This window comes from Nothobranchius furzeri, chromosome 4, assembly GCF_043380555.1.
Source record: "Nothobranchius furzeri strain GRZ-AD chromosome 4, NfurGRZ-RIMD1, whole genome shotgun sequence".
NCBI classification, from domain to species: Eukaryota; Metazoa; Chordata; class Actinopteri; order Cyprinodontiformes; family Nothobranchiidae; genus Nothobranchius; species Nothobranchius furzeri.
The window spans coordinates 70892661-70913065 of NC_091744.1; the positions used below are offsets into that span (position 1 = coordinate 70892661).

Here is a 20405-nt window from a genome sequence, read left to right on the forward strand (position 1 = left end):
CTGAGTTATTTAGAGAGAAACAGCATCAGACACAATCTGTCGAAGTCTACCTCACCCATGTAGAAGACCCTACTTCGGATCCGAAGTGTCCAGGTGGAGATGGTTTTCTCCAGGCACGAGGTTGGTAGAAGAACCTCTATGTGACCAGATCAGTCCTGAGATGTCTCCTTGGGTCACTCGACTGGTGGAACGATTTGCGTCTCAAGATCCGAAACTCTGAAGGAGTTTTTCGTCTTTTAACTTAACTCAGAAATCAATGACTGGGAGAGTCTTCAATAGCTTGTTACAGTTCGTTTATTCTTTGGCTATTCTAGTCGGCGTGACTGAACAGCAGGTGGAGATTCAGGGATGGCCGTTTCCCTTTCTCCGTGGTGTTGGTTCAAGAACTTGTTCTGAAGCTGGGGATGGATAGTTTTACCAAGCTCCAGGACACTCCTACTCTCTCAGGCAGAAAGCTTTGATTGTACGTCAAAAACATATGTGAAGTTATGTTTATCTGGACTCTGTGTTAGCTGGATAAGGGTGAACTCGACCTTCTGATATGCTGAACACATCTTTTACTGTCATCATAATCATTATTATAATTAATCATTATTATACCCAATGCATAAATTCATTTCATGTAATCAAAATACCTTTATACTGAACCAAATGATCATTTATGAGATAATGTTAAACAGTAATAAAATCAATGAGTTTTATTAATTATTATCTAATTATTATCATCGTGACTTGAAGTGCCCTCTTCCTGGGATGGAACAGCAGCAGATAGGTGATATGATCTTGAGCGGATATGGATGTGATCTTTCAGACAGCACGGCTCCTTGGGTTCATCTGTGGATTTAAAAGTACTGTTTGACCCAGCTGGGTAAATGTGACCATTGCCACAAATTAGAGAACCTTCATCACGTTACATTACCAAGGAAGACTCTCAACAAGATCTTCCCCATAAACGTAAAGAGTTTAAACTTTAAACGATTGTTTTCATGAATATTTTTGGTGATCAACACAAGATGTGATGAATAAAGGATAATTTAGATGTAAATGCTTGGTAGTTTACATTATTTTGAAGCAGCACCATTGTAGTGATGTATTTTTCAACCTATTTTTGAAAATTAAAGCTACTGTCAGGAGTATTTCTCCTATCCGATAGCACCATCTAGTGGCTAACATGCACATCACAGAAAAACTCTGTCGCTCTGTTTAAGATGGCGACTTAATGTTTGTTTATAAATGTGCATTTGTAGCCAACAAACAGAGGTAAAACACATTGTTTTACGAGTATTATTCTCATATCATGTTGTGTTCTCACATATTTATATTTTAGAAACTTACTTGTCCGTGAAAAGTTCATCAACTCTGCATCAGCTGAGGGATTCCTTAAATTTGAAGGGAGTTTCAAGCGGTAGTCTAACACTATTGAAAACAACTGACTGTATTAAACTGTTTTTTTAAGTCTAGCTCTGCAAAATGCCTTTTAACTAAATTCAAACTAATAATGTAAAACACTTACTTTTAAAAAAATAAGTATCTTTATTTTTGAGTAACTATTCAACAATAATAATAACAGCAACAGCAACAACAACAACAACAACAACAACAACAATAATAATAATAATAATAATAATAATAATAATAATAATAATAATAATAATAATAATAAATATTTGAAACAGCATCACCCCTTTATACATGGTTGGTGTTCTGTTTAGGAGTTTTAGCTCTCCCTGTCGGTTATTTGGTTATTTTACACCAGTTTGAGACGCATGTTTATTCTAAGAAAAGGACAAAAGACAGAGGAACATTTATCATATGGTGCAGTGTTCATTTGGACTCAATGTTTTATTAAATAAAGACAAGAACGATTGTGACGGTAAAGTACTTGAAACGCAGATTTAAAGCGCTCACAGCAAAATCAAGTTCAACAACCGTTACCGGAAACCAGATATGCGATCACGTCACTTTCACAGTAAAGTCCAAGTCCTAGTAATTCCAGGGATTTTTTTAACATCCAAAAATAATGAAACAGTTTGAAATAACGTTATTTAAAAAGGCTTGATAACATTACCTTAGTTAATCCTCATAAATAAATAATTTCTATACACATTCGATGACTTTTATTCTGAAATCTAAAACGGAAGCACTCTTTCACTATAATAACTTTATTATACTGAGCGCCAGACCCCGGAGCGTTTACAATCTGATGATAATCGCAGGTGGAGAGGCCGGTTAACCATCCGCCATCGACAGAAGAAGGTTTCGAGTTTTGGCCACTCAAGAACGTTCATTTAACCCAAATTCATCCCTTAGATTATTTTATTAGATAGAATTCAGGGTTTTTATATGTTCTCGGCTTCGCTAGATGATCCACAATGCTGTCCTCGGCTTGTTTCTTCTCCCGATGCGCTCTCATCATCCTCTCCACGCTCCAGATGATTGACCGAGTCAAAGGACAGCAGCAGCAGCAGTGCTCCGAGGTGAGGAGAAATGCCCGTCTCTGACGTTTGCACTGATACAAAAAGCTACTGACTAGCTGTTGTGACAACACACACTGACAGGAGTCGGTAATCCAGTAGCGAGCATAAATACGATTATAAAATGATGACACGTTTCCGGTTTGATGTAATTCTGGTGCTGGTTCAAAGTGGCTCTGTTGCATTTTTAACCAGCTCTATCCTTTAATATTATAATAGCTCTAGAAAGGAATTTGCTCATTAAGGAAGGCATGAATCTGTGATGAGGTCTGGTGTTTGTTGAAGTTCACTCAGAGCTGTTCTGGCTGTTATCAGCTTCCTGCATGGACTGACCCTTCCTTCCCAAGGTTCTGGCTCTGCTCAACACCTCATCACAAGAGGCTGGCAGCACACACTGGCCTGGGACAGAGGGACAACATTCCCTTGAATTGTTGGCTCAGTTTTAGTCTTTTCAGGCCTATGTTATATTTTTGGGAGATGACAATTTAGGACATCATCCTACCTCGTCAGTCATTGACCAAAATACAGTCCTGTGCTTGGTTTACTCCACTTGTCCTAAATCTGTGCTGCACCAGCTTTAAAAAGCTCCCCCCCGTTGTTTATTATGCCAAATATTTGTCCTTTATCATTTCTGTGATTTGACTCTCATTACCAGACCCTCTACAGCAGTCTACATCCGCTTGTGTGTCAAAATCTGCCTTGTCTCATAGAATTACAAAGCTAAACAGAAAGCAAGTGTGAAACCCGATGATGTCATAAACATTTACTTCTTATGCACGAGCTAGCACATTCAACAATCAAATGTCTGTATTTCAGCAAAAATGTTAAAAGCTGCCATGTAAAAATGACTCTCCAGGTTTAATCGGCTGTCCACAGCCTCCATTGTTCCTGCTGCCATCTCCATGGAGATGGTATGTTATGTGTCCAGGGTCTAAAGAGTGGTCAGAGGTTGAGAGATAACACCAGAGCAGGCACTCGTGTTTTCCAGCCTGAGTAAGTGGATATGGAAAGTGCAATCAGTGTTGGGGTTTTGTCTGCTCTGATCAGCCAAACATTCAGACCCAGATGACTCATCCTTCTGGGTGGAGACCCCCCCCTCTCATCATGACGTGTTTACAGACCTGCCACTGGTCTATGTTGGCTCCTTGTTTGGCACCATGCATGATTTCTTATGCAGATGTGTGTTTCTGGCAGACAGACTACTACTATGAGTACACGGAGTGCGACAGCACAGGATCACGATGGAGAGTGGCCATCCCACAAACACCCGGGACTTGTAGTGGTCTACCAGAGCCAGTGCACGGCACAGAATGCAGTAAGTTGGAAAAAAACTGCATTGTGCGGGTGTGAAAGAACCACAGAGCAATATTTTGGACACATTTGAGCTATCACTTAGCATCATTTGTTTAGGTCTACTTTGAGGTCAGGGAATTAGCAGATCTTGCAGACACAATATAAAACAGATGTGCTAAATGCGTTTATTCCTTTTAGTTCCCTCAGTGAAGTCTGAAAGGTTCCTTATCACATTGTCACTATAAAGCCCATACTTATAGAATGCTGAGGTCGTGCAAAGTGGGAAAACAAGTTACAGATGTTTTTGCTGGATTCATTTGTAGCCAGTTTACCCAGTGCTCCTGCTCTACTTCACAAATGACAACACTTTCTTTTATAACGACTGCAGGAGCTTTCTAATCTGGATGTTTTGCATTAGTGCAAAGTGAACTAAATAGAAAAGAATGCATGTGTGAAGAGTTTCTTGGACACTGAGTGTGTATGTTGACATGGTTTGTTTCCAAACCTGTATAAAGGCAAATCTTGCTTTTGGGGCATTGTTGTCATTAACCATTAGCCTGGCAAGCCAGACTAAATAAATGTATTATTAAGTCTGGCAACGCTCGGTTGCGGGGCGGGTTCCACCGTTGTCTTTCAAATGATCTCCGCATGCTACTGGACAATGAATGTGACATACTCACCGCAACAGCTATGGGTAAATGAGGCGGTCCGCAGTTGAAGAAGGAGAAAACACATAATTTTTTCTAAAAAAAGCTCTTAAATACATCTATCTTCTCCTGATTCTAATGAAGCCCAAGTTCTAATAGTCCAAAACTGAAGTAAAAGCAGTTTCAAACGAGCTGTCGCCATCTTGTTTCACTCTGTTGCATCATCCCACCCACCAGGCATATAGAGTGCCCTGATTGGCCCACAAAGCAGATAAAGCTCTGTAATTTGTTCACTAAGCAGATAGAGCACTATGATTGGCTCACCATTATGGACCAATCACAGCTCTTTATGTGTTTGAAACCCCTCTAGAGAGCTGTGATTGGCCAGCCAGAATGCTGTTAGGGGCTGTTGAGGTTCCAGTGGAGCGTTCCTAGACCAAACTTTGCTAAGCAAGAATTTGGTCTAGTTCACTAGGCTAATTAACTATTGTTTCTCTTTTAATTTCTTACTTCCGTCTTCCTGCTGGAACATTCATTATGTAAAAAAAGAAAACACCCAAACCGTGCTCTCTTATCACTAACAAACATCCTATTGCTTTGTAAATCACAACTATATTTGTATTATAATAATAAAATTTGATAGTGTTAGCTTAATTATCCATGCACATGTTTACAGGAAAAGCCAACTATTTCAAAACAGATTATTTACAAGTACTATTGATCAGTCTGATTTTCTGGATGCTTTTTCTGCTCAAATAATTTTGAAGTCATGGACTTCCTTGAGGCTGAGCGGTGCGTTGTTGTGGCAGTAAGCCAGTTCAGGTATGAGGAAAAGCTGACACTGTCAAGCATCGCGAAATACACTGGCATGCCATCTGGGTAGGAAAAGCACAGGGAGAGACAGAGTGTGTAACAGGATGTAAGGATTAGGCCCCGTTATCACTGGGGTGCACTGCACCCAAAGCAGAAGTGATTTGACTGTTTGTGTGTCAGCTTTAGTCTGTCTCATTCTCTAAAAACTCAGCAGAAAATTACTGAGTCAGTGTATTGTTCTTTCTCTCTTTTCTTACCTCCATTTGTTTCTCGCAGCCTTCTCATGCAAAGCCGGGGAGTTCCTGGAGATGTCTGCCCAGCAGTGCACCCAGTGCGCAGCTGGGAGCTACTCCCTTGGCAGCGGAATCCGCTTCGACCAATGGGATAGCATGCCTGTTGGGTTCAGTAGCATGGCGACCTCTATGGAGAACGATCCCCACAGAGATGTCACCTGCAACAGGTAGCTGAGAAAGAAAAAGGAATCTGGTGGTATGTTGTGTGAAGTCGTTATGTATAATGAGATTTTTTTCTTTTCTCACAGTTCTGCCTGGTTGCCCCAAGGGAACTATCTGGAGTCCAACAGGGATGAGTGCACGGTCTCGCTCATTTATGCTGTCCATTTGAAGAAACAGGGCTATGTCAGCTTTGATTATCAGTATCCTGACAACAATCTGGAGTTTGAGTTCTTTGTGAGTTTCACAGTAATTCTCTTTCTATAAACGTGTGTGTTGTACTTAGAAAGCTGCTTCAATGTCCAAAATTCTGTGCAGAGTTGAAAGACCTCATAGTTTTGTATATTTAGATCCAGAATGACCAGTGTCAGGAGATGGATCAGTCTGCTGAAAACAAGTGGCTCAAGCTCACTCATCACGGAGAGTGGGCAACCCACACGGTAAATGTTTCATACTGTATGATGGATAGTTGGCAGAAAGGACAGATCTTTGGCAGCCTGCTTTGGTCTTCCAAAATAAGTGTTTAACTGCAAACCGTGGGTGGATGTAGGCAGGAAGCCTGGTAGTCCTCAGGAGTGTACTGAAATCACAAAAAGCTGTTTCCAGTAATTTTCCAGACAGAAAACCAGTTTCTTCATTTAGGCTGATTAGTTTCTACTCTTAGAGAAACAAAAAAATAAGAAAAATGAATCAGTGACGCGTTTAAGTGGAGTATGTGAGCATTCATGAGTTGATGAGGCTGTTTTACGTCATATCGATGAATGAGCGTTGAATGTTTTTGGCCATTTTTTTTTAAAGATTAAATTGAAACGGTTGATAAATCAGTTTCTAACATGATTTAGAACAGCAGCATAGCATTTAAAATGTTTTATGCATGAATTAAAATCATAGGCGTCATTTTAACCGGGGACGCCGGGGACATGTCCCCGGCAAAATTCGTGATTGGCAGCTGTGTCCCCCCCACTTTCAAAAAAGCCTGCTGATGAGGATTTTTGTTTTACCAGCTCAGATCTTATACCAGGGGTCGGTAACCTGTTCCCATCAAAGAGCCATTATTACCCGTTTCCCACGGTAAAGAAAACACCGCAGCAGCCGCAGCGTTGCGGGCGGGGCCTACCCTCAGACAGCAGAGCGCTGCTCACAACAGGTGACAGCAGCCGGGGGCATCGCACCCGTGGGGGATTCAACACCCACACTTTTCCAGCTGTTTTGCTCACCTCCACACCAGTCTGGTTTCTTTACGTCGCACTCACTCTGTTTGCCTCATCTCCTTCTTCACCTCCCAGCCGATGTCGGGTTTCCAGGAGAGCAGGAGAGGGAGGGACGGAAGAGCTCGACTGAATTCATAATTTCACATCTTGACATTAGCTGTACAAAGTCTGAGTTTGATAAAGTGAAGAACAACAATTTGCAGAGGTTTATAACAGGCGCAGCGCCAGGTTTTCATTTTTGGATGGGCCACGGTAATTATGGACGGACCTTAATAAGCAGTGACTTAAGTGAAGCAGGCAGGTCGCGCTAGAAAATTTAGTTTAAAAAGACATCATAAATGTTTTCCCCCGTCATTTTTATTTCTAAAATATGAAGTAAAAACTCACAATTTAATTTTCATTCATTTGTCATTAATATTTAGTCTACAACCGTGCGTTAAGTGGACCATCTTCCAGTAATCGCAAAGCATCCAGTCCACCTCTCCAAATGTGTAAAATGTGCATCAGCCGCTAGTTAGGCGTGCCGCGCGCACCGTCAGCTGATCAGCCCAGACAAAAGCAGAGCAAATAGAGAAAGAATAGAGGATGATTGTGTCTGGATGTGGATGGAGATTACATTTTACAGCAGCCTGATCATCATTTAAATACGTAAATCATCACCTGTCTTCTAGTCCACGCTATCAGCATTATTTTAATTGGTGTGTGTGTGTGTGTGTGTGTGTGTGTGTGTGTGTGTGTGTGTGTGTGTGTGTGTGTGTGTGTGTGTGTGTGTGTGTGTGTGTGTGTGTGTGTGTGTGTTTTCCACTTCAAACACTGGTCTAACCAACCAGACCAGCGTGTCCAGTAACACATTAATGTTACAATTAAACTTGATTAACCCCAGAGCCGTGCGCACTGCACTGTACTGACTGTAAATGAGGGGGAAACTATTTAATCGGATCCTTTTCTTTTCAACATGGTTTAATGTAAAGTTTCATTCAGTACAAACTTTAGTTACACCAATCTAACGAGACAGAGCCTGGATTTGTATTCTGAACAGTTTAAACATGTTTAAAACGGAGACATGCGTGACGCGTCTAAAATTCGCACCTGCTCCGCTATTACGGAAATTAAACTAACAAGATGAATAACATGAAATTATTTTAGGCACAGACAACATCCCCCACACTTTTGAAAAGCTTGCAACGCGCCTGGTCGCTCATGTACGTCTTAATTATCTTTCATTAGACGATAATCAATAAAACGATTTACATAAAGTGGTTCCAGAAGTTGTAGCCCGTCTCGGCCTTCAATTTTTGGTATTTTTCATCCTGTTGGTGGTTTTACTGAGCAGGTGCCACTTTTGTCCTACGTTTCTTTTTAAAACATGTTTAGACTGTTCAGAATACAAATCCAGGCTCTGTCACGTTTGATTGTTGTAATTAAACTTTGTAGGTGGGGAAGGTCAGAAAGCAGCTCAGAAGCGCTTATGATTACGCACATGCGTGACGCGTCAACCCGGTCTCACAGTAAGACCGGGTTGGACCTGTTCAGGTTTACGCAGACAATCTTTACATTTAGAATTAGCTTACAGATGTAAAATTAATGCAGTAAAATATAAAGCTTTTTATTTAAATATCCATTCATTATTTCACAAGCACAGAGAGCCGCATCAGATGGATGGAAGAGCCGCATGCGGCTCCAGAGCCGCCGACCCCTGTGCTAGCCTATATTGTCCCCAGCAATTTTTAAACCCCACTCAAGTGTATGGTTATTGTCCCCAGCAATTCTGACAACAAACTGACGCCCTTGATTAAAATAGACATTTTAGCTGATTAGGCCTCACAATTGAACACCATCAAGTACTGAATTTAAAATACTATTTGCACTAAATATTCAGCGCTTGAGTGGATTTTATGCATTTCGTTTTCCTGATGGCACTGTTTCATAAATCAAAGCATCATTAAGGACACCCGTAATGTTTCCTGTTGCCAGCTGCAGAGATGAAGCCAAACCAGTGAAGTAATTAAAAGTGTGTATTTTAGGTGAACTTGAAGTCTGGCACCAACATTTTGTACTGGAGGACTGGAAGTGTCCTGGGAACTAAAATGGTGAAACCAGTTCTGCTAAAAAACATTCAAATTGAAGGTCAGCGAGTTGAATTATTATTTATTCTTTTTTTTGTGTGGGAAAACTAATAATGATAATTTAGAACATCTACTTACCTTTTATCTCCTCATCAGGTGTTGCCTACACGTCAGAGTGTTTTCCTTGTAAACCCGGGACGTTTAGTCGAGTCCCCGGCTCGTCCACGTGTGAACCGTGTCCTCGGGACACCTTCTCTGATCATGGAGCCAGTTCATGCACTCCCTGCAACATCGCCACTCAGTATGCAGGTATGATTTAGCTTTGTTAAATCAATGCAAAATGTCACCAAGAAGCTGCATATATTTATTTAGTGTTCTCTAATTTATTTTTTGTTGCACTGAACACAGACAGAAGGGATAAAAAATCATGAAACGTTCTTGTTATTTTAAGATGAGGTGTGATCACAAAAGTTTGCAGACCTTTTTATGAAGCTCCTATATTATTTCTATTTTATTTTTTATGTGCTTTTTATGAGGAGAAAGGTATTCCAAGGTATTGAGCTTTTATTTTGGTAAATTTTAAAATATTAAAAAATTTTTCCACACGTCAATCATTTTACCTACATGATCAGATTTAAGTGGAACAAGTAGCAAAAGGCAGTGAATGTTCTGTAGATTTATTGTACTGATTAATGTGACCTTTAGATATAATTTAATTTTACTTTGGTGTTTGTGATGTAGAATACCCTTTTAGACAAATTAAATATTAATCCACACATCTTTATATATGAAAATGTTAAATTAAAAAACAATTTACATTTTCATTGTCCTCTGTTATATTTGGATTTCAATTTTTATTAAACAAATGCATACATTTCCTAATTTCAGTCGTATTTAATTACTTCAATATGTTTTGGGTAAATCTTACAATTGTAAGTCAGATTGGTGATTTAAATATAAATAACTAACTTTTGCCTTGTATGTTTACAAAATTGCGTTTTCCAGAAGAGGGATCGGCTGCGTGTAAGGAGCGGCCTCCATGTTCCAAAAAAGACTATTTCCAAATCCACACACCATGTGACCCTGACGGAAAGGTGAGAGAAAAGAATCCACCGTTCAAACATGCTGAACAAACTCCTTATGCAGGCATTATTTATCATCTCTATCGTTGTGTAATTTCAGACGCAGATCATGCATAAGTGGATTGAGCCCAAGATCTGTCTCGAGGGTGTCCCTGGAGCTGAAACGTTACCTCAGAGCGGTGAACGTGAGCCGTGCCCCCAGTGTAACCCTGGCTTTTATAACGACACGCCTACATGCTCCCCCTGCCCACCTGAGACCTACTCTGATGGGATAAAACGTACTAAACCATAAATATTTAGTTAACTTTACTCCAGTTTTTCTTGTATTTGTAACATAAAATGTTTATTTTTTTAAATACTCTTTGTTTTCCAGCTTGTGAGCGGTGTCCAGCAGGAACTGAGCCTATCCTGGGTTATGAGTATAAATGGTGGAATGTTCTTCCTTCAAACATGAAGACCTCCTGTTTCAATGTGGGCAACTCCAAATGTGACAGAATGAAGGGTGGGTGGTAAAAACTCAGGAATTATTTGGATTTAGTTTTAAGAGACTTACATTCACAGATTATTTTTATAAACGTGCAAAAAACAAAAATTTTTTTCCCTCCAGATTTTTAATGCAACTTTGTGAAAAATAAATCCAACTTTGCAATACTTTCATAGCCCAGCTAAAGTCATTTAACAGTGATTACTGCTGCAGCTTGCCCTTAATGATTATGCGCAATCATCATTACTGCTGACATCACTCATAAATACACTTTTACAACCACGCGTAAAAATTATGTGTCATGTGTTACAGAAATGGCCTTTTATAGGTTTTGATTTGTGCCCGTCTTAAAACAAGATTCTTCTTAATAGTTTGAGAATTAACTGTTTCGTTGCAACAATCGTACGAGTATTTACTTCTCAAACTGCTGCTCTGCTCTTCAGGCTGGGAGGTAGCTCGTGATCACATTCACAGCGGAGCAGGAAGTTCTGACAATGATTACCTCATCCTCAACATCCATGTTCCTGGCTTCAAGTAAGTACTCACGTTGTGTTTCAGTCTCACCACTGAGCTATCTGCTGTTTTCCACTGAGACGGGTTCCACTTTTCTCTGTTTGCCTCCTCCGACAGACTCCCCACGTCAGTGTCAAGCCAGTCGCTGACAGAATTTGGTCGCATCACTTTTGAGTTTGAAACCATGTGCACAGCTGACTGTGAGTTCTACTTCATGATGGTGAGAAAAAGCCTCTGTGACGTGTTTGTTTTCACTATGCAGGTGTTTTCGGAGAAGCCATTTGCTGAATGTATGTTTTAGGATATCAATAGAACGAGTACCACCGTGGTGCAGTCATGGGAGAAAACAAACAAACGGCAGACCTACACACACGTCATGACGAAAAATGCGTCTGTTTCCTACACGTGGACTTTCCAAAGGACCAATCAGCCTTCAGCTGTAAGTACAAATGCAATCACATGGACCTTTATGCATTTTCTCATCAGGGGTGTTCACGAATCATGGATGAATGTCCATTTGACTCAATGTTCTTAATTTTCGATATGTTTATTGAATTTTATTTTTTACAGTGTTACTTAAGCTTGTGAATATCGTAAAGCTTGACTTATTTAAAGGTCAACTTTTACTCATACATTTGTAGTGGTCTTTAGTAAGAACGAATGCCTTGTAAGGGATTTTCTGGGGGAAAAACAACTATTTCCTGATATTTGGGCATCTTGCCCCTGATTGGTTAACCGCAACGTGACACTACCACTGACACCATTTGCTCTGCAACATTGATGCTTTATCTTCACAAATAACACAAGTGACAAGCCTGAAGGAGTTCTACCGTGTGGTGGAGTTGCTAATGCTAACGGTTAGCTTCTACTAGTCGAGGCGTTCTCTGCTGTTTCCTGGCTGCTAAACCAATAACAGCCTTCCCCGTGGTGAGTCAAGATGGATGAGTTCATGAATGTAATGTCACAGTGGATCTGTCAGGCTTTTCTGAAACAAGCATATTTCCATCTATTTTCTATCAGAAGCTAATGCAGGAAAAAGGGGTAGAAGATCATTTTCACGTTAAGCCTGCATGTTAAACTCATTATATTAACCCATTCACTGCCAGACGTTTCCTGATCAGAAAAGCCCTTTGCTGCCAGCGTTTTTCAGTGTTTTTACTGTTTTTTAAGAGTCACAGAATGTTGCGCGCTAGGATGATGTCAACGCCAAAACAACCAAAACAACCAAAACAACCAAAAACAAAGAGTAGGCTCACCTCTTACATCAGGAAGAATCCGCCCTGTTTCGAGCGTTATCCGTTCTTTCCTAATCCGTTGTCAAATTGTGATCGGCAGAAGCTTTTCCGGTTCGCGCCTGACTTATTATTTTTACAGCAGTGACCCAAAACGATCTAACACACGGATTTTCTGCTTCCTGATCATGTGACCTGTCACGTATGCGCATGAAGATCGGCTTTAGAGCTGGGATGTTTGTTCTCACGGTGTGGGGGCTCGTTCCGACGCCCGCCCAGTAAAAAATTGCAATTTGGCAGTGAACGGTTGGATTTAAAAATGAATGAGTTAATGAGCAAGACATGGTTTTTCTGCAAATCTGCTCTATAAATCACCTTTTTTCCTGAAATGTGAAAAATCCAACAGAGCTTACAGCTTTGTTTTATATCAGTAGTGTTTAATCCTTTTATAAGAAAAGATACACAAATCTCAGTGTCTTGCCTCTTCAGGTACGTCGGTACGTCAACGATGTGGCAAAGATCTACTCCATCACAGTGACCAACGCGCTTGACGGCGTGTCCTCCGGCTGTCAGGCTTGTGCCCTCAGCACCCTGCCCTCCAGCTCAGCTTGTGTACCGTGCCCGCCTGGCCATTACATAGACACGCACTCCAGCAAGTGTGTTGAGTGTCCACCCAACACTTACCTTGCTCCTCACTCCGCAGCGGGACCTGATGCCTGTCAACCTTGTGGTCCGTCCAGCAAGAGCGACAAGGTTTGTTTTTTTTGAGGCAAAAATGGAATCTAGCTAATTCTGGTTTTGAGATGTCGTGCAGGGAAACATGTTTTGTATTTGTGTCGTTCAGGACCACAGGCAGTGTTACAGTGACTGTCAGTTCACCCACACAGATGGAAACGTCACTCTAACTTTCAACTTCAGCCTCCTCGAATCAGCGGTGTCCCTCATGAACAGTCCAAAGTTCACGTCCAAAGGAACCAAGTATTTCCACGTGTTCAATATCAGTCTGTGTGGTGAACAGGTGTGCAGTGATATAAACACGCATGGGAAATACTGCTGCTTCTTTTTTTGTTGTCTTTTTCACCAAATGGAGTACCTTTGCTTTGTTTTCTATAGGGTCGGTTGGCAATGTGCACAGACAACGTTACAGACCTGTCGGTCTCTAACTCCGGGAGAGAGAACGACGAAGGGCCCAGTGCCGTCAAGAGTTTCATCTGTCAGTCAACGATAATCCCAGCAAGTGGACGAGGATTCCACACCGCCCTGTCATCTCAGTCCATTAACCTGGCTGACACGTTTCTGGGTGAGTAGATACAGGATATAGTGACTAGTTTAATACCTTCCTTTGGGGTTATGTTGACCTTAGAGGGAGGAGCGTGCACTTGGTAACACACATATGGCACATTTTATTATTTATTTGATTCCAGGTGCAACTGTAGATGATAGCCTCGCAGGAATAAAGGCAAGCCCTGAACTGTTTCCTCAAACTTCTAAGAAGGTTCCTGATATCAACTTCTTCTACAGGTATTTTTGCCACTTAAGGCATTTATAAATAATAAAATCATTAATAAACTTTTGCTATAGGTGTTTTACTTTTTTCATTTGCAAGATCTTTGGAGGCAACTTCCTCTTGTGAGTCAGGCCGGAGCGCGGTGGTGACACTCCGCTGTAATCCGGATAAGAGTGCAAATGGGCAGCTCTTGGTTCCCAGGTATCACTCTTGGTGCCTGTGGCCATTTTTAACATACCTGCATCTTTGATAAATTCTAGGAGGTATAAAGTTTAAAATGTTTCTGCTTTTGGCTCTTTCAGTCTGTGCTCTGAAGGAACATGTGATGGCTGCACCTTTCATTTCTTATGGGAGAGCTCAGGAGCTTGTCCTATATGCACAGAGAGAGATTACCATCTGATAGAAGGAGTCTGCAAAGGAGGGCACCAGGTGTGTGTGTGTGTGTGTGTGTTTGAGTATGAGAATGTTTTTGTTGGAACGTTATAAAAAACATGTTTTAGATTCAGTTGGAGGCTGTAAATGCTCTGAATTTACCTTGTTCTTGCTTGACATGCTCTCTGCTGAAGTGGAACACAAACTATGAAATCCTCCCGAACGCTAATCAGCGTTTGTCTCCTATTAGTCTTTCTGGTTGTGTTCATCTTTAGGACATGCTGTATGTGTGGACCGAGCCCAAGCAGTGTATAGGGGGTGTAGCCTTGCCAGAGAAGAAAACTCTGCCATGTGAGGGAATGGAGTACTGGATTCGGTTCGGTGCAGGGATAGGAACTTTCACTGCAGTGCTGCTCATCTCCCTCACCTGCTACTTTTGGAAGAAGAATAAACGGTACTTGTCTCTCATTTAACCTCTCTTCACCTCCAGCTTAAAAATTTATTTCTTTTCTTTGGTTTGTTTCCTTTTTTCCGGTTTTCTTTCCCTATTTCTTTTTCTTTCTCGGTTTTTCCTCCATTCTCCTTACTTTATTACCTATTTTCTTAAATTTTCATTCTTATCCTTAATTTTCCTCCAATTTCATTAGTGCCTATATTCTTCCTCCTGTTTCTTTTCTCCTTTCATCTGATTCTCTTCGTTCTTCCCATTCCCCTCTTTTCTGATCTTTAACTCTTAACTCATCTGATCAAATTCCCTCTTCTTGTATATTTTCCTCATCAGTTTTTATCCTTTAGGTGGCCATTTTTCCTCTTCCTCTATTGATTCTTTTGCTTGTTTCTCTCTAAGGTTGGAGTACAAATACTCTCGATTGGTCATGTCTGCTAATAAGGAGTGTGAAATGCCAGCAGCTGACAGCTGTGCCGTCATGGAGGGAGAGAACGAGGGAGAGATGGACGATGATGTTGTGTACTCCAAGCCTTCACTGTTTAGGAAACTCAAAGCCATAGCATCCAAGGTGAGGGTCAGTTTCACCATAACTAACAGAATTCTCATGTAATAAAAACTTTTTATCAGCTTTTGCTTTTGCTTTTAGGGGAATGGAGAGAAGTATGAAAACATGCAGCTGAACTCCTCTCAATCAAAAGAACTGGTGTGGAGCTAAAGCTGTGGGAAAGTGAACCTCAAGGAGGGGAGACAATGGAGCCTAAAGACCCCCCCCCCCCCCCCAAAAAAAAAAGCCAACAGTCCCTATTATGAGCTTTGGTACCTGGAACACCATCAATACACTGAAAAAACATGCATCTTCAGCAGCTTTTTTCCTGAAGAAGTCACATTTGTTGGTGGCCTTAAAGCTTGGTACAATAGAGCCATAGTACTGTGAAGCAGGTGTGTGTGCATGTTTGTGCACGCATGTGTGTGTGCACATCTACATTTATGTGCACGTATGTCTACATACGTGCACATGAATGTGTGTGTGTGTGTGTGTGTGCGTGTGCATGCATATGTATTCATGTGTGTGTGTGAATGTGAGAGAGAGTGAGTGAGAGAGAGAGAGAGAGAGAATCGCTTGTTAGAAAAGCTCAGGGTGAGACAAGGACCTATTTGAGTTCTTGTTCTGTTTCTATTTATTTCACTCTGTATATTATGGGATGTTGCTTAGAAAGTAGTGGAGTCCTGACATCAGGATCTCCCTGGTCAGCGTGTTTCCAGATCCTGTTGGTTCAGGCCTGTTATAATAATATATTTCCTTTTTTGCTATGATGTTCTAATGAGGTCTGCTGATGAACTCAGAATGAAGAGGACATATTTAGCTGTTGAGGTGATGCTTCTAATAAATGACGTATTTCTGTATGAATGGACCAAGTGTGATTAAGCTGTCAAGTAAACCTTTTTAAAACTTGCCGCTGAGAAGACTTTCAGACAAATCGTGTCTGTGTTTTTAATCTCATCCATTCAGCTGGTGAATAATTTGTCCAGAATGAACTGATCAATCTCTCATTGATTTAAACGTCTTTAGCTTTCCTGTAGCAAGACACGCTGGACAAGATAATCCATCATGAGAACAACCTGCAAGGGGAATTTTAATGAAAAAAAAAATTGGTTTCTGAAAACAAGGGAACAAAAAACAAACCAAAACAACATGAAAACATTCATAATTTAAATGGAATATTTAGTTTGAATATTTATTGACTGGATGCTGTATAATTGAAGCTCAGATAAAAAGTTAAATGTTTATTTTTTTCTATGATTGGCCACTTGAGCTTGCATTTTGATAACAATATGAGTTTTTCTTTTATTTTTTAATCCTGCAAATTCCAGTTTTGAGTTGTTTTATACTGAAACATTTACTCCAGAACATGACTTTGCTCATAAAACTGTTTAAAGTCAAGTAAATAAGACACAGTAAAATGTGAGTTTCCTCTTTTATAAATGTTTATTATTATTTAACGATCTCTTACACCTCACACTTCTCAAGGCCCAATTATTCCCTGAGACCTGAGCTTTTCTTTAAGTGGATTTTAATTCTGCCTATTTGGAAATAGTAGCATTCATACACATTTTTGATCAAATAAATGATCACTAAAAGTGAAACTATTTTTAATAAAAATCTCCACAAATATCTAAAAGGTCGTTCACAGATATTTCTGAAGCAGGCTGATGAAGTGGCATTTTCTATTACAATAACTCGAGTCATCCACCAGGGGGCAATCATAGCAAAGGTGCAAACTCATCCTGTTGTCATTTTCTGATCTATAAAAATGTGATGTAACATAAAATATTTAAAATAAACACTGACAAATATTACGTTTTGACACTTTCTACGTGGATTTGTTCTGACATTTTAATGCTCGTTTTCAATCATTTGTTTCTTTAAGACCCTTCCTGCATGAAATTCTGGTAATTAACCTCTTAATTAATCTCTATCCTTCATTTTTTGCATGTTAGTTTTTCCTTCCATCACATTGTTTAAAAATATAATATTCCTACTTTTTCCCCCTACAACAGATTTGACTCAGGCATGCCTTGTCCCGAAGCAGGAAGCTCTTCAGTAGATTGTTTAATTCGAGTGCCATCGCTTAGTGAACAGATGAGACAGAGTGTTAGAGCCATCTTTAAACCTTTGCCAGCACACACTGAATAGAGCCTGTGTGTGTGTGTCTGAGAGTGATGGCGTTAGCTGAAGAGGCTTGTCTGTCTAAACTTTAGTTTTTCCTTTTCCAGATCCAGCACTCAGACCCACTGCAGCAACGTTTTTCTCTCCTGCACACAGCAGACAGAAGGATGAGCAGACAACCACAGCTGCTTGCTTCATGGTCTTTATTATGATGTTGTCACAGCCTCGTTATTGCACATTTCATAAACACGGTAGCTATTGCTTCTTTGTGACTGGCCAGTTTCAGAGTTCACATCAACCTCTGCTTCAGTTTTATCTGCAGAGATCTTTCCTCGTCTCAAAGCCCAGAGGCCAAGGACACATTCTGTTTTACAGAAGGGGCTACAGCACAGAGATCTTTGTAAAACACATGACAGTTGGCACAGCCTGAATAGAGGAACAAAGTGGATGGACGCTTGAAATGGATATTCATGAGGAAAAGCAATTAAAGAAGATTCCAGATGAAGTTATTGGGTATCAGCTGATAGATTTAGAAAGGTAATGACTATTAAAGTGATCTAATTTCTTCACATCTGACTTTCCAATTAAATGTTCCCATTCAGTCTCCAAATCCTTTGTCTGACATCCCTTTCATCGCTTTTCGAACCCCCGAGGCAGCTTTGATGGCATGTGCTGAAGCGGGCACCCCGGTTCCAAGTGCTTCAGTTCAAGAGTGAGCTACCAGTCTGTTGAGCTGGCTTAGGTGGTCCTGGCTGAGACCGACTCTGTCACAAGTTTCACACACAGAGTGGAGATGAGGCGCACAAAGGTGGTGAGGGAAAGGTTAAAGGGTGAGGCGGATAGCAAGAGAGAGGGGTCAGAGAAGAGTGTGAGACTGTTGTCTCGGACTAGTCTCCGGACTAAATGAACAGAGAATGCGGGTTAAGTGCTTCGTTTTGTGTGGCCATTAAAAAGCTGCGAGTACAGGGCCTCGTGGTGCCAAATCTCATCACCCACTGCCAATTAGGATCAGAACCATCAACCAGTTCTTCCTCTCTCTCTGTTCCTCTTTTCTCTGCCGCTCCTCACCCCTCCTTCCACTCTCTACTCTCGCCATGCAGACAAATAGAAATTCCAGCAGCGGATGGTGGTTGTCCATAGCAACCTGCCACGCAGGGTGTATCTTGTGGGAGCAGGACCACTGAGTGAATGGCTAAGCCTTCTCCTAACAAAGACTGTGAATCTCTGAGATACTTCCATGGAGGTGCTGTGACTTCTGGGCTGTGGGAGTGCTTTATGTAATCCAGCAGCAGCATCCCATCATCGCTCTATCGCCTGCTGCTGCCGGCACCCAATGTGCACACCCCAATGTAGGTCGGCTCATCTCGGATGCATCCTCGGAAACTCTTTGAATCAGTCGTTCAGTGTAATAATCGCAGGAGGCTGTTGCGTTAGAGCTGTGTGCAAACGTGTCGGCCAGTCAAAAGACGCTCACACACTCTTCAGGAATCTTAATACCAACTCCTAGATTTAAAACTGCCAGCAAACAACGTGATTCTGGTCACTGATTTTGTATGAAAACATCAATATAACAGTCACACTTTATTTTAGACAGCATGTTATATGTAAACATTTAGTTTAGTAATCAATCACTACCATCCTATTTTCAACAACAGTTACATGAGATCTAACTCATGTAAAGTAAAAATTGGTTAAATTAGTTCACTGTTTTCGGCTACTTCACCGTCTCAAGAATCACATCCGACTGAGTCTGGAATGTCGCTAGCCACAGCTTCATATGTATGGATGTTCTTATGTATATTATGCATAAACGTTCTATACTCCAACATGTTTTCTTAACTGGGATCTGCCAGCAGCTGACTGTGTGCACTCTGCTTTCTCTCCCAAGCTTCTCTGGGACCGCCAAAGCCAGCTGCTCCACTGTGCTTCCCAACATCAACACATTTAATACAGGGATGCAAACTGCACACTCAAACAAGTCGCTGACTTCCTCCTGCTGATATATGTGCTTCCTTTCATTTCCTGGATTTGCTATGGTGTAAAAAACGTGTCAAATCTGGGAGATGGATGGACATCAGAGTCACTGCTCCAAACGTTTAGGTAAACAAGGTTTCTTATGAAATAAAACTCTTTTCCTGAAGCAAACGCGTTCCCAACGAGGCCACTTTTACATTCACCAAAAAAAAAAAGCTTCAAGCTGGTTAATGTAAAACGTATCTCTAACATGAACTTATCAAACATACATTAAGGCACATAGCCATATTTGAATATCACCACGTATGGTACCTAAGGGGCATTCATTCTAAGCTACCACTCCCCTGCAGTTGGAAAAAAATCAACATGTGTTCAGCAGAACAGATTGCTTTCCTCCATCAGTGTCACTTTGAGTGCATGGAGTTCATAATTACCGGGTGAGAAACTGATTTGTTCTTGTTCTTTCTGTCCAGCTATTATTTATTATTAGTGCATCACAGCAGTCTTTCAAACAGAGCAGTTTAGGGGTGGGAGGGAAATAGTGCTGCTCTGCTGAACAGACATCTGGAGTCATGGCCATTTAGATAAAAGGATTCCATGATTAGAATTAGAATAAAAGAGCATCTGTAATAAAAAAAAAGCCTTTAAAGGTTGTTATAAAACACAACACACATCTATTAAGATGCAATAAGATCAATTCTCCAACTGAAATTCATGAATGAGTGATCGATCTTTCTTCCTTATAGTTTTCCTTTCTTCCCGTCATTCCGGTTGATCCAGTTTATGCTTTAGTCCACATTCATTTTAGTGTTACAAAGAATTTTAACATTGTGCTGTTTGAACCATCAGTAGTATCATATACAAATGTACAGATAAACATTAGAAATGCATACAAGATGAGAACTACAAAAAAGCATGAGAATCCAAAAGTCCGCAGGTATTGCAGTGGGGGCAAGCAGAGCCACAAATGTGCATCCAGACTGAGGGACATGGTCCACCCCACCCCCACCTCCACCCACTCCCCCCTCTGTTTCAGCTTCTTTCTATTTACATCAAGACAAAGCTGCCAAAACAAAGGCTGCAAAAATTTCCTCCTAAAAACTTTTTTTGTTCTTTTGTTACTCTACATACAACAATGTCAATTCCATGTATATACATCCCTAGAAAAT

At 40.8% G+C, this 20405-nt stretch overlaps 1 protein-coding gene across 1 annotated transcript; it reads left to right on the forward strand.

The window, feature by feature from the left end:
- The first annotated feature begins 2141 nt into the window (after positions 1-2141).
- elapor2a (endosome-lysosome associated apoptosis and autophagy regulator family member 2a) lies at positions 2142-15446 on the forward strand. Its single transcript, XM_015964625.3, has 22 exons — positions 2142-2477; positions 3669-3789; positions 5504-5687; positions 5769-5916; positions 6030-6119; positions 8915-9017; positions 9113-9265; positions 9962-10050; positions 10139-10316; positions 10412-10540; positions 10966-11056; positions 11153-11255; positions 11337-11474; positions 12757-13020; positions 13112-13285; positions 13381-13567; positions 13692-13788; positions 13874-13975; positions 14077-14203; positions 14422-14600; positions 14994-15162; positions 15241-15446. Exons 1-22 carry the CDS (start codon positions 2373-2375, stop codon positions 15307-15309), a joined length of 3000 nt encoding a protein of 999 aa, XP_015820111.1. The 5' UTR covers positions 2142-2372; the 3' UTR covers positions 15310-15446.
- The last annotated feature ends 4959 nt before the right edge of the window (positions 15447-20405 follow it).